At 53.5% G+C, this 14,028-nt stretch overlaps 1 protein-coding gene across 1 annotated transcript in view; it reads right to left on the reverse strand.

Annotated features, from left to right (window-relative positions):
- Positions 1-2,899: 2,899 nt before the first annotated feature.
- Positions 2,900-14,028, reverse strand: part of ADAMTS2 (ADAM metallopeptidase with thrombospondin type 1 motif 2) — a 239,037-nt gene continuing 227,908 nt past the window's right edge. Inside the window, exons 19-22 of the mRNA XM_019661378.1 lie at positions 13,344-13,551; positions 11,659-11,788; positions 10,654-10,743; positions 2,900-3,381 (exon numbers count right to left, since the gene is read on the reverse strand). Of these exons, the coding sequence (XP_019516923.1) occupies positions 2,930-3,381; positions 10,654-10,743; positions 11,659-11,788; positions 13,344-13,551 (880 nt within the window). The 3' untranslated portion in view covers positions 2,900-2,929. The remainder of the gene's footprint in view (positions 3,382-10,653; positions 10,744-11,658; positions 11,789-13,343; positions 13,552-14,028) is intronic.

Raw genomic sequence — 14,028 nt, forward strand, 5'->3', positions numbered from 1 at the left:
GATAAACACCTTGTTATTGAGCACCATTTATAGACTCCAAACAAAGAAACAAAAAACCTTAAAATACAAGTGAAAGGCTTATATGTGAAATTCCATGCATTTTCCAAAAGTTGTAGATCAGAGAGCCAGGTCCCTAAACTCTAGCACGAGTCTCCCATGCACATGAAGTGACTCTTGGGCCCCTGCTGGTTTTCCAGAAGCGAGAACAAAGAACGTCGGAGTCTCATGTGCTGCTATCAACCTCAGTGAGAAGACCTGCTCGGCACCCCCAGGAGGCAGGAGCCTGGAGATGCAGACAGACGCTACCTCTGAAAGCTCCAGACTGCTGCTAGCCTGCTCTCCAGTCGTCCCAAGCTCAGTGGAGATTTGCAGCTTCCTGGAGCTGGATGGACACTGTGATCCTTGGGTGGAGAGACCTCTGAGGACCATCTAGTTCTGGAGAGCTCTATGGATATACGGTCCAGGGTACTGAGTATGGCATGTGGGGCCATGGCCTGGCTAGCCTACAGCTCCCAGAGGACATCTCTCTCCTCCCTGGCAATGGGGCCTCTCCCTGAAGACTTCCAGCCCCCATACATGCAGCCTACTTTGCAAGGATCTGGGAATGGAGGGTTCCCGTCCCGAAGCCCCCAGGCTGGGTAAACTGAGTAACACTCTGGCAAGAGTTAGTCACCTGATCTTCCTTTACATTCTAGGACAGACCCAGCAGGAGCTGCCCAGTCCTTCAGGCCATGACTAGCACCAGTTGCCAGGGGTTCAACTGATGAGGGAAACCAGAGGGACCCATTTCCTCATAGATATAGGATTGCAGAAAGGCTTTATACCACATCTTATTAAAGAAGAAGTGGTACTGTGGGAGATGTTAAAAAATGTTTTCTGCAGTTTGGTTCTTAGGAGCTAGCAAGTTCTTTGGACACTGGAGCATGTCTGAGCGTGTGTGGGACGTGGGGGGGTGGGAAGGTGGGAGGGAGGCAGGCTGTGCCGGGTGGGAGTGGGCAGCAGCTAGGTAGCCGTAGCCCGGGGCTGGAGGGTTAAGCAGCATCCCAGATACGGTTCTCACTGTGTCCTACACCCTTACTTTGTCCTTAGAGCACACACAGACACACTCACACACACATGCACAGTTTCAGACAAACAAGACTTAGCACCTCAAAACTCAATGTAAAGTGGCCATCATGATGTTATCCTGAGCCTCAGTATTCTTGTCCATATAACGGGGACTTAAATAAGAAAGAGTTCTTTAAGATCTATGACTGGCAAGAATAAAAAGGCTCTAGAACTTTCCTGGATATGAAAAGCCTAACAGTTATGTAGCAGTGTAGTCCCAGCTAAGGAGCTAATGTGCCCGAGGTCTTGTAATTTTGGGAAGTTTAAGCTGCATGTTACTATCCATGCAGGGAGAGGTAAAAATTAGCCATTGTCCTCTCACCCCCGACCCCACTCCATTCCTATTTCTCTCATTCGTATCTTGCTCACAAAGCACCATTCTGCTGAAAAAAAAAAGTCATTAAAGTTTGGAAAGAGCAAAAGACAGAGCCGGCTGTCCCCACCCTCACCCATGCCTCCCATCAGAGGACAAACCTTGCAACTGATGGAACTTCTAGGGGATAGAAGTGGGAGCAGGGCTGGGGGGCAGGGCAAGTCTAGCCCCCACCAGCGAAGCTGGGCTTCAGGAGCAGACCCATGTCCACAAGACCCCTTCGCAGTTTCCTCTGGCATGGCCACTCTGCTGACAGCACTTCCACACCTCTGGGAGGGTCAGAGCCTTGGCTCTCACTGGACTCTCAGCCTTCTGATGCACTCGGGGAGAAAAGAGCCTCCCAGGGAGCCGCAGGCTGAGGCCAGGCCAACCGTAGGGGACAAGCAAGGCCAGGGCTAGTGGACAGGAGCGAGGCCTTGAGAGCCTGGAGTGTGCCCTGCTGGCTTCTTGCACCAGAAACACAGCCCACTATTTAGATCTATCCTCAAGCCCCAGGCCTAGGATTTTCAGTACTTCCTGGAAAGAAATGTACAGTTTGACAGCTCAGACCCAGCTGAGATATTCAAGCACAGCTGGCGAGCACCCAATGGGTCAGCTGGCTTTCCCTAAGTCCTTAATTCGCAAGGCTGTGTCAGGCCAACCCCAGAGACCAGAGACTGCAGTCTGGGACACTAGACCCTAACAGACTCTCAGACCTCCTTAAAATACTTTGCTCTGACCTTTAAGGACAGAATCTTCCCACAAAAATCTAGACTTCTGAAAAAACATGCTGTCTGGCAGCAGGGCCCAGCTCTCACAGAGGCATCATCGCTACAGCTGACAATCAATGGCTCTCAGGCTGGTCCTGGTCCCCAGCTGGCCACCTGCTGGGTCCTTGAAGGCACTGGAGTTCACAGCCTCCACCTCACTGGGCTCATCTTAGTAACTGGTCAGTTAGTAAATACACCCCATTTCTCCTAAGAGTCCCCAGGGCCCTGTGACTCAGCCTGGGGACTGGAAGGAAATGTCCCCTGTCTCCAGGAGGGTTGTCACCACTGAGGAAAGGAAGATCCCCAGTCACTGCTCAGAAACTTGAGGTGAAAATTTTCTCTCTCTCCGAGTTAGCCCTCCCACCCTTCCTCTCTGATGGAGGCTGTAGAATCTCCATACTCCTCTTCACCCCACACCCAGCCCCCGGACAGGACTTAGAACATTCCGGGGCTTGGAAACCCATGTGCTCACCTGTTGTCACATGCTCACAACCATACACACACACACACACACACACACACACACACACACACACTCACACACACATGTATCTTTTTATGTCATTCTCCCGCTGTTTTCTCAAAACCTTTTGGAATCAGGAATTTTTACTTCTTCTTGACACAGGATTTGCCATCTTATGGAATATCTCTACAAGCAAGAAAAAAATGCTAAGGATGCTACCTTTCCATTTTATTAGAACTATCCAAGCATCTCTTTCTTCCTCATCTCATCAATGAGCTCTTGGATTCTTTGGTTCCTGGTCTTCTCATATGGGCTCGGCCGTCGAGGGATTAGGTTGGGTGGCTGGGCTGCATCGTCCAGGCTGTGGATTCTGTAGGGCACATCGACCGCATTGGCTTCTGGGTGATCCTTGGTGGCATTGGTGCTGGAGGCATTGAGAGGCACCTCCAGGGGCACGCCTGGCGGGGGCTGCACCTCCATGACCAGAGTGGGCACTGGGAGGGTGGGAATGAGCTCTTCAATGTCATTATGCTTCTGGGGTGGTGGCTCTGTCCTGTCGTCCATGTCAGTGAGGTTGTCGTGCAGGTTACAGGACTTGCAGCACAGCTTGTTGTAGTCTGGGATGGAGCAATAGCGGGACAAGACTTCCATCCTACAGAACATTGACTTGTCGCCTTGGCAGCGGCCCTCTGAAAGAGAAAAGTGGGACACATAACCAAAGGACAAGATAAGGGGGGCTTTGTGACCCCACAGGGAGCAGCTTGCTGCAGGAGGCGTTTGAAAGAGCCCAGAGACAGCACAGAGGCAAGCGAACCCACGCAGAGAGTGTGTGTGGTGTCCGGGTCAGAGGCGCTCGGACCCCACCCTGGAGTGCAGTCACACAGCTGTGGGCCATGCTCCCCTCCTCGAAGCAGGCCCCGCTGAGTTGATTTTTCAGTATCTCTCAAAGTTTGAGACAGAAATGAGGCCTGTTTGTTTTTAGAGAGTGGTTTTAAGCTCATCTTAAAGAACAGGACTTCGTCAGATCTTTACATGTGACATCCCCATGGTAACCCCAATGAAATTGTGTGGCAGAGTTTGACTACAATAATCTATAATCAGTAACTGTAACAAAATTAAACCTAAAAGAACCAATTCCTAAAACCTAACAGAGCAAATCCCACAGCCTCGGATATGGCTTCACCACACTTGTCCTTGTTTTGTTCCCATCATCACCCAAATTCTTCAGATGACCTTTGTTTCTGAAAAGTGCCTAAAGGAAAGTTAGAAGTTACCCAGCCTTGTCTGGGCTTTCCTCCACTTGCTTCAATTACCCAAGAGCCCCATGACTTGCACCCCATGGCCCTGCCACACTGAGCGTCTGGCCATTTCCCAAGCAAACTGTTCCCGAACTTGGAGCTAAGCTTTCTGCCCAGCACATCCTCTCCTTTCCTTCCCACCCAAGAAACTGTCATCCACGGTCCAGCTTGCATGGAGACCCCGACTCGCTCCTCAGAGGCCACTGCTGTCTCTCTTCCCATCTGGCTGTCTTCTACTGGGCCCAGCTCTGACCGTGTGCAGCTACATCACTTCAACCCATCCAAGTCCTCTTGCTCTCACCCCTCCTCTGCTCTGTCTCCTTCGCACAGTTCCATTCCTCTTCCCTTCCCTCCCCACCTCATTCCATACACAACACAAAAACTGAGATGATTTACAAGAATTCAACACGAAACAATGAGTCATATAACAGAGATATTTGATCCGTTATAAACTCCTGATCACTGACCTCTGTGGGCTCAACTCTGCCTGTTTCTCGGCTCAGATGCTCTGCTCTCCATACTGAGGATCCCAAACCTGTCCTACACTGACCCTGCTGCACCCTCCTTCCCCTCTCTCCTCAGGGACCTCATCTCCTAGGGAAAGAAAGAAGAGGGGGGAGAGGGAGGAAGGGAGGGAGGGAGAAAGAAGGGAGGATAGAGGGAGAGAGAGGGAAGGAGGAGGCAGGGAGGACAGAGGGAAAGAGGGAAAGGGGAAAGGAGGGCAGGAGGGAGGGAGGGAGGGAGTGCAGCCACTGGATGGGAACCGCACCAGCACACTGACATACAACACTATACACAGCAATACCTGAAGCTGTGCCAGCCCATCAAAACATCCTGCAACAACACCCAGACAGCCCCTTCCATTCAGGGCCCATGGCTCTGACGTCCGCCCTCTGCATGGTCACTGCTCTAGCCTGTAATTCTCCCTACAGGCCGGTCACCGCATAGGTGGACACCAACAGAAACTCTTGGAGGTTTAGATTCATGGATACAACTTCCTACTAGACACCTGCAAACCCCCATGGTCCCTAAGCTGCCTTAGATGCCACACATCCAGCCCAAGTTCACAGCCTCTGACAGCACCACCCATCTCAGGGAACAACGGCCTTTCAGGTGCACATGCTGGAGCCCAGTGTCCCCTATCCAGCCATGGCCAATTCCGTCAGCGTTTCCTCCTAGGCCCTCTCAGGTATGTCCGCGCTCTCCCACCTGCACAGGCTCCAGCTGCCTTGCATCTTAGCTGCACCACGGTAGGAGTCTCCTCTGCCTGCCTCCCTCCATTCTTTCTCTTTGTCTAGCTATCCTGCTTCAGCCAGAATGCTGTTTTTCACCTGGAGATGTGACCATGCTGTGGTCCTGACTAAATTGCCTCATTGTGTCTCATTGTTTTCAGAGTGAAGACCTGTCCCCATCCTCTCCAGCCTCACTCAGGCCTCAGACTTCCTGCTCTGCACTGTACTCCCTCTGACTGCAGGGCCTTTGCACAAGCAGTGTCTCCCCTTTTCCTTCAGCTGCTCTCCTCTCATCTTCTAGGCTCAGCTGAAACATGTCTTCCTCAGGCAAGCATTGCCTGACCTCCCTTAGGAAGTTAAATCCCACCAGATGTGTCACCCCTTCCCAGTACTTCATCCCAGCTGGCAAGTTCATGTTTAATTGTCAGATAAGGTGACTAATGCCTGACTTCTTCATTATCCTAAAAGCTCCAAAGGGCAGAGCCCTGAGCTGTATTTGGATGCCCCTCTATCCCCAGAGCCAGATCAGTGAATCAAAGAACGCGTAAATGTACCAATGTGAAAAGCATAAATGTGAGTAACTGAGGAAGTCCAAACAGGGAAATTAATGGATTTTAAAATAGCAACGTTACAGGCAAGAACACACACAGGCACCTAAAACCAGAGGTGGTCAAAATGGGGAGGAGGCATAACTGGCTGCCTGACCCACAAGAGGGAAACACAGACTGGCTGTTCAGGCAAAGCCCTGGTCTTCCTAACCCTGAGACTGAGCCAGAGGCTCACAATGTGGAAGGAGAAAGCCAGGGGGTGCCTGAGAGCCGAGGGCCCCTTTCAGAAATCAAACTGGAAGATCCAGACATGTGGCTTTTAGGGTTTTAAAACTGGTAGATGAAATCTTACACAGATGTCCAAAATATGAGATGGATGAAATCAGAGCAGTCCTACCTGAAGCTGGCTGGGGCCTGGGGGTGGGGGGGTCATGCTCAGAGCCCCCCTGCCCTTTCACCCCTCTCTGGCTACTCCCCTCTTTCTGGTAGCCATTGAGGTGAGTTGGGTGAAAACTGCTGGTCATGGATCTCAGGGAGACAGAGTGGGGCTTCTGATAAGCCTGGGTGTAGCGTCTCCCCACAGGATTTGGCCATCAGCTGGGTGGGGAGGGGCAGAGGCACAGGACAGGACGGGACCTGGCCTGGCCAAGATGCTGGGAGTGGGGCCACTCCTGCCACACAGCAATGCCCTCTCCTGTCACCTGAGCCTTTTCCTTCACAAGTCACAAGACTGGTATTAAGCATCTCCCTCACTTATCTCTCACTAGGCTAGGATCCTGAGAAGCGGGCATCACCTCCTTCTAGGGCAGGGGTTGGCCAACTTTGCCCTGGGGCCAAACCAGTCTCTCCACCTGGTTTTTAAAATAAGGTTTTACTGGAACAGGCTCGCACCATTTATTTATTACCTACGGCTGCTTTCCTGCTACAAAGGCAGAGTTGAGTAGTTGAGAGGGAGACTGCACGGCTCCCAATGCCTAAAATATATGCTGTCTGGCCCTTCAGAGAAAAAGTGTGTGGACTTCTGGTTGGGTGCTTGGTGGTGTCCCCAGTGCCTGAATCAGAGCTTGACCCAGAAACACTCACACATGTTGCTGAGTAAATGGTCGAACTGGGAGGAGCAGTCCATCTCCCTGCCCGATGGGCAGGTGACAGCCGGGAGCTGGGCGCCCCTTCTCTGGGGTGCCTCCCTTCACCTGACTTACATACTGGACTGGGTCTGATTTCCTTTGAATAGTGGGCTGCATTGCTTTAACTTTTTCAAAATTAAAATAAGTCAATGAATGGGTAAATAATTGAGAAAGCTGCTGGCCAAGAGCTTGACTATGCTAATATCAGTCCAGAAAAATTTCAAAATAATCCTTACCCACCGCTCTTAAAAGGATGCCAATGGTTGTGTGTTTCTAAGTAGTATCACTGAGCAGAGGGCCCTCTGAGATGCAGGAGATACAGTTATACCACCGAAGGACTGAGCGACGTGTCCTGAGGCACTGACTGACTGGCCCACCAAGTCTTGGTGTCTACCAAGATAATAATTTCCATTCCATATGCTTGATCTCCAGCCATTTCCAGCAACAATTAACTGGCAAGACCTATTGCCTTCCTGTGAACAAACCATTGAGAGCAAACCCATTTTTCTTCATAAATTGAAGTCTGTGTGCTATCCCCACAATCTTGGCTATATCTGAACATGGCCTACGTTATTATTGGCTTAGTAGTAGTTTCCTCCTTTAAACTAACTCCTTTTGTTTTTTAACTTAAAATTTATTTTAGGAGAAACTTTTATACTACTACCTACCATTCATGGAAAACTAGTCTGGTAAATAAGGTGACCTTAGACATGAATACAAAGAACAGTTATTTAAGGCCCCTTAAGTCAATTTGTAAGTCTAGTTTTAATTCCTCAAATTTGAGGAAGGTACTCCCGCCTGCACAGATCTGAGCTGGAGAGAAATGAAAAAGTGTGAGAGAGACACCAGGACTCGTGCCAAGTGAGACTCCCTCCTGACGTGGTCATGAAAGACAGCAAGAATGACAGAGGAGCTGCTTGGTGGCACCACTTAAATCACCTCCACCCCCCATGCTTTGGAAAGGGCTGAGGTGGAGAAAACTTCATTCTTTTTTCTCATCAGGTGTAATGCAGCATTTCACCTTTCAAAAGGTTGTGTGGCAAATTAAAGAAGTGGGAAGCATCCCTTGTCTGCCCACGCCCTCCATCACCATGGTTGTCCCCAGGCACACAGCACCCTGGGCTGCCTGCAGCTCTAGTGGGAGTTTCTCCTGATCTATCTGGGAGGGAGACTGAGTGGCTACAGTTCTGTCAGACACAACTTGTCTTGGTCTCCTCACCTCTATTGAGCTGGAATTCCTTTCAATGACCGACCAGAACTCTGGGCAGGCTGGACTCAGCCACAGCTACCGTGACCCCCACCCCGCAACCAATGCCTAGGGCTTGGCGCTGTGTCCTGCAGCCCATATCTATGACAAAGGGTGGCCCCATGTCATGCTTCTCATGATCTCCCTCTTCCCTGGCACAGGGCCCCCTCACAGGAAAGGGAGAAGAGAGATGCCCACTCTGGACACCACTCAGGCCCCAGGTGAGAAGGTCCCCGTGGGACCCTGACGTTCTGTCTGGTCCTTGTTAGCAAGGTGAGCGAACACATGGGCCCTGTGGCTTCTGAGGGCAGGCATGGCTGAGCACACACACCTGTGAATGTCACAGACCAGGTGCCCAGAGCCACTGCTGCCTTCCCTTTTTCTTGACTGGGCCAGATGGGCACCTCTCTTGCCCTGAACAAGAGCTGAGAGCTGCCCCAGGAGCCAGGGCAGTGGCCTGCTGGTGGCTCAGGCACAGTGACCTGGACCCCGAGTTCCCACCCCTTGGGGGAGAAACGCGCCTCGGGTCCCTTCCTGACTGTAAAAGCGCCAACCAGGAGCGGGGGACACAGATGTTCCTGTAGCTGTTTGTTTAGCACGAACAGTTCAGAACTCCAAATCCTAGTAGAGTGTCTTCACAGGCTGCTGTCATATTTTGAAAAATGCTTGGGGAAGGGGTGTGTGTTTCGGCGGGGTAAAGACCCTAGACATCTATGTTGGGCAGGCAGAAGGAGGACAGTAAAGTCATTCGAATCAGAAACCAAGGATCCAAAGGGCACCCACAGCTTCACAGTGCTGTCGGCCCCGGAGGCGAAGAGAACGAGCCAGCCAGCGGCGTGCCAAACCCAAGCACCCGGTTTCACTGAACTTTTATTGAGTTTATTTGTGGGCTGCATGACAGGAAGTCTTTCCAGCGTTAGTAAGAATAAAAGGTCATTTCACAGTCACTTTGGCACACACTAACGTCTCATAAAAAAACCAGAAAAGCGACGGCAATGGAACCTAGATAATACGTCATAAATACATACAAAACACTAATAAAATATCCCTGATAAACCAATGTGCATATAGACAGAGAGCACAATGCCCAGGAGCGTATTGCACCTTCCCAGAGTCACTCGTGTCACTCACATGGCCTAGTCAAAGTTAACAGTCATGAGAATTAGTCCGCGTTACACACCGAGTATTTACATAACAGTAATTAGTGCCGGGAGGGCTGGCATGGTTGGCGGGGATGCTATTCACAGGTGGACAGGGCTGGGGTGGCGGCGGGAGTGCTACGCTGGTCACTTGAAGGGCCGGGTATGTTGCCCTCTGGCGTAAGGCAGTGCCGTGGGAGCACCCGCAGGGGCTCCAGCAACAGTCAGCGCCCACTGGCCAGTGGGTCTCCTTCCTGCAAGGTGGCTTGAGAGTGCCTGGGTCCCCGCACAGACCAAGGGGCGCAGGGAGCCAGGCCACCTGCTTGGGAAACCTTATCCTTGGCCAAAGGTGAATGACTTGGACCGCCTGCCCCTTGACCTGCACTGACAGCTTCCTACCTGGATCACATCCCCCTCTGAAGCTGGAGTTAGCAGCCAATTATGTTACCTTTCAACTTTAAGGCATTTTCTACATAGTTTTTTCTAAGCAAAAAAGCAATAAAAATTGAGGTAATTCTGTAGTTGTTCACACGGGCAGGGCCTCACCCACATCAGTCTCTCACTCTCACTCTCACCCCTGTGGAAGGGGTCATGTGCGCATGATAAGAAAAGGCCATTGGAGCTAATGGACAGACTGGGAGTGACAGTGTGTCCCTGTGTTGCACTGGAGGAACATACAACTGCTTCCTCTGTTTGACCTGAACCCCCCACCCCACGAGGAGACAGTGCATGGGGGCAAGGGCTGTGTAAGTCGGACACAAAGGCCACAGGAAGCAGGCCACAGTCGCACGAGTCAGAACACACTCAGCACAGGGTCAGCAGCAGCAGCAACAGCAGAGGCAGCCGGGAAGCCCCGATGCACCGCCGGACACTCAGGGCGGTGCCACCCATCATGGTGGCACAAAACCACATGCCCCGAGACCCCCTGGCCTTGCCTCCGTGGCGGGCGTGTTTGAAAGGGGATGGGCAGGCTTCCCCTTGATTTCCAACCTGCAGCTCCAGCCTGGAGGGATGTGGCCCTGCAAGGCAGTCACCAAGTGGTCACATTTGCACTTTGACCTCTGGCCCCTCCAGCACCATGACAGATCTTTGACCCTTTACAAGCCATCACCAACCAGGTTCCGGCCCCGCCACAAGAGGCCAATGCCGGAGCCATGCCTCTGCGAGGCTGGCCCTCCCGGCCAGGCAGCCAGGTGGCTCCGAAGGAGATGGTCGAGCACAGAGGCCCGGGAGAAAACAGATTCAATCAGAGCACTCAGAAGAGTCAGGGAAGTTTTCCATAGAAAGAGAGGAGGGGAGCCCACGGCAAGCTCCACAAGGCGCAGGGCATGCACTGGAGGGCAGAGGCAGAGTTATAAACGGGCCGGTTACTTGACGAGGTCTTCTGGACCGGCAAGTCGGGGTCTGGTCGGGACAGCCACTGAACCACGTAGCTCTTCTTGGAAGGGTCAGAGACATTTCCTAAGGAGAAGAGAAAGGGGCTGCGACTGCTGGGGTACCAGGCCAGCCCACCTCCCCTCCACAGCTCCAGCGTCCTGGGCAGGGGCAATGGAGGGGTCCGATTCCCCGGTGTGACACTCAAGGCTCTCCCCTGTGACAGAAGGGGCCCAGCCTCTTGCCTCTCCCTAACCCCATGCATCCTGGGTCTCAGCTATGGAGTAGCTACAGCATACGGGCCCTGACCCATCTCCTGATCTGTGCACTACTCCCAGGCTGAGCAGTGTACCAACTGCCTGCTCCGGGAACACAGGGACCAAGTGAATCCTGGATTTACACGCCCTCAGCTGTGGTGGGCACACCTGACCCCCCTGAACTCCCTTCTCCGTAGATGGAACTTGTAGTGGGGTCTACATCTTGAGCTGTTCTGGGGACCAAAAGCAGTCACATGTTGTACTAGCTTCGGCAGCACACATACTGAAAGTGGAACGATATAGAGAAGATTAGCATGGCCCCTGTGCAAGAGGTCACACATCTGGCACTTGCCAAGGTGTCTGTATGTAGCCAGTGTTGTGGTTGTTTTCCATGCAGGGCACAGGGCACCCTACTCACATGGGCACGGAGCCTGTCTGGCTGAGCCTGACTGTGCCCTCACTGCGAGTCTGGTTCCATCTCTCAGACAAGCAGGGAGTTCCAAGAAGGCAGGGATGGGCTGATCTGCTCAATCCTTTCCCTGGGACTGGCCCGGAGATGAGCAGTTCCTTCCATTCCTTACCAGGGAAAGGGCTCAGCCCTGGCCTGGGAGGTTCAGCTTCTCCTTCAAGGTCAGGGGTGCTGAGTCTGGCCACTTGTGGGAAGAGCTGCACTTGCTTGGACCAGCCCCCCTTGCCCTGGGACTTGCATGCTGGGGCCCAGGGAACAGGGCAGCTGAGGGCTTACGGGGACAGGGGCCGAGCCTGCAGGTCCTTGTGGTCTCTGGCCGCTCCTCCTGGCAGACCCCGAAGCTGTCATCTACCGTGCGACAGAGCACTGGCCGCTCCTGGGTGCCATTCCCACAGGTTACCGAGCACTGCAGATGGAGAATCACCAGTGAGGGCCCACCTCCCACGCTGGGCTGGGCCTGGAAGGGTCCCTCATTCATGTGACCCCATAACACATGGCAGATGGTGAGGAGCAAAGGGGAGACTGTGTGCTGGAGGCCTTGCCCAGCCTCACCCCAGTCTTATACGGCTGCCTCAGGCTCCTGGGGCTCTGATGAGCGGGCACATGTGCTTATATCTCTGAGTTATTGTGAGTTAAAAAGAGTGAATACACAGGGCCTGGCACTTCTGGGTGTTCTGGCTGAGATGGCCTGAGGCTCAGGAAAACCTGCTGTACACTGGGGGACCATGAGAAGGCTCTGAGTCCAGGAGGCTTTGGCAGAGGACCAACCCCCCTTCCCCCAGAAAGCTCTACACCACCAGCGCCCTCGCTGGCCCCTCCAACCCCAGCCCCATGCCTTACCCATGGGGAGGGGCTAGCAGGGGCCGTCAGGCCCAGACTCCTGGCTTGGCTCATAGCTGGCCCAGCCCTGCCCAAGGTTAATTCTCAAGTCCTAGCCCTGCATGTGGGGAGGCCGGCTCAGCAGACCTGGCTGCTCAAACCCCACACAGTCCCAAGAAAAGCCTGTTTTTAGGACTGGCCCTTGAGCAGCTCCTGGGAACCAAGGCCTTGGAATCTTCTGTCTGGTAGAGTGTTTTTCTTGCCTGAGGCCTTGAGTCACGCTGCACCAGTCAGTTTTCACCAAAAACGGGCTTTCTGCTGAACTCCTTTCCCGCTGGGGGTCTGGAGCTTCAGTAACTGATGTCATCACACAGCAGGCACCGTATGCCTCCGTGACCAATCCGCAGTGAAAACCCAGGCTCGGGTGGGTTTCCTGGTTGACAGTACTTCATGTGTGTTGTCACACATCATTGCTGGGAGAATTAAGTGCATCCCTGGTGACTTCACTGGAGGGGACTACTGGAGGCGTGTGCCTGATTTCCTCTGGATTTTGCCACACACCCTTTCCCTTCCCTGATTCCACTCTATGACCTTTCACTATAATAAACTATAACCATGAGTGCAGTAAGTTTTGAGTCCCATGATCCTTCTAGCGAATCGTGCAGCCCAGGGCTGGTCATGGCTGCGAGCTGGATGTCAGTGCTCACGCCAGCTCAGCCCTGCACCCACACTGCTCCTCGGTCCCTGAGACTGTCTTAACTACTCTTTCCCACCCAAGTCTAGCCTTCCCTTGCTCATGTCCCCTCCTGCAAGCTTGGCCGGCCTTCTAGACCACACTTCCGCCCTCGGAGATGAGAATCCAGGCCTTCCCTCGTATCCTAGAGCCCAGGCTGCCCTCAGTCTCCTGGGATTCCAGGCCCCTGTGGCACAAGGGAACCCCAGCCCTGAAGAGTAAAGAAACACATTCCACTGGGTTTCTCAACAGAGCACTGACCACGTGGCACCACTGGTGCCCTGAGACCTACTGGATGTGGTCCAGGCCAGGAACTCAGTCCAGACAAATGTGGGACATCCTGGCCACATGAGTCCGAAAAAAGCTGGTTCTGGGGGCCAAAGAACATGGGGCCAGGGGGACTGCTTACCTGGGACCAGGGTCCGGGCCGCCACCGACCAGGACAGAGCTCACGGTTGCAGGCCCTGCGGCCCTCAGGCCGGGCATCGTTGCAGTGCTTAGAGTGCACGGAACGGGTGGCGTTGTTGTGCAGAGGCTGGACGCAGCGCACCGAGCGAGCCTGCGTGCCTGTCCGCCCGCAGCTCTGGCTGCATGGCTCCCATTCTCCCGTGACCCACCTGCCAGGGGACAGTGGCACATGTCAGTCTCCTGTGGCCCAGGTGCACAGAGAGAAGGCTGCCTGCTCCCCCTGGTGCCACCTTCCCTGTCCTCATGAAGGTACCCTGTAGGCTTATTGCACACTGCCCAAGGTCCTGCAGGTGGTGGGCCCCACGCATGTCCACTGCTGGGAGCCCCAGTGGGGGCCACAGACAGCTCAGGCCCAAGGGACTCTGCCGGCCTCATTCCCTTCTGTGGCTCTGACTCTGCCCTCTGACCTCCGCTTCTGGTGGCATCACCAACCCTTCTGGGCAGCAGTGAGAACTCTGTCAGCGCCTGCTCCCAAATGCCTCCATCTGTTTATCAGCCATCTTCCCTGCTCAGGGCCCGGAAATGCAGCCCTGCCAAACTCTGGGGCTGGGGGTGAAGGATGCAGCTGCTGTCATGGGCTGTTTGGGAAACATCTCCCACAGGTCCAGAAGCCAGCCCTGCATCCT

Source organism: Hipposideros armiger, unplaced genomic scaffold (assembly GCF_001890085.2).
Source record: "Hipposideros armiger isolate ML-2016 unplaced genomic scaffold, ASM189008v1 scaffold_347, whole genome shotgun sequence".
NCBI lineage: Eukaryota > Metazoa > Chordata > Mammalia > Chiroptera > Hipposideridae > Hipposideros > Hipposideros armiger.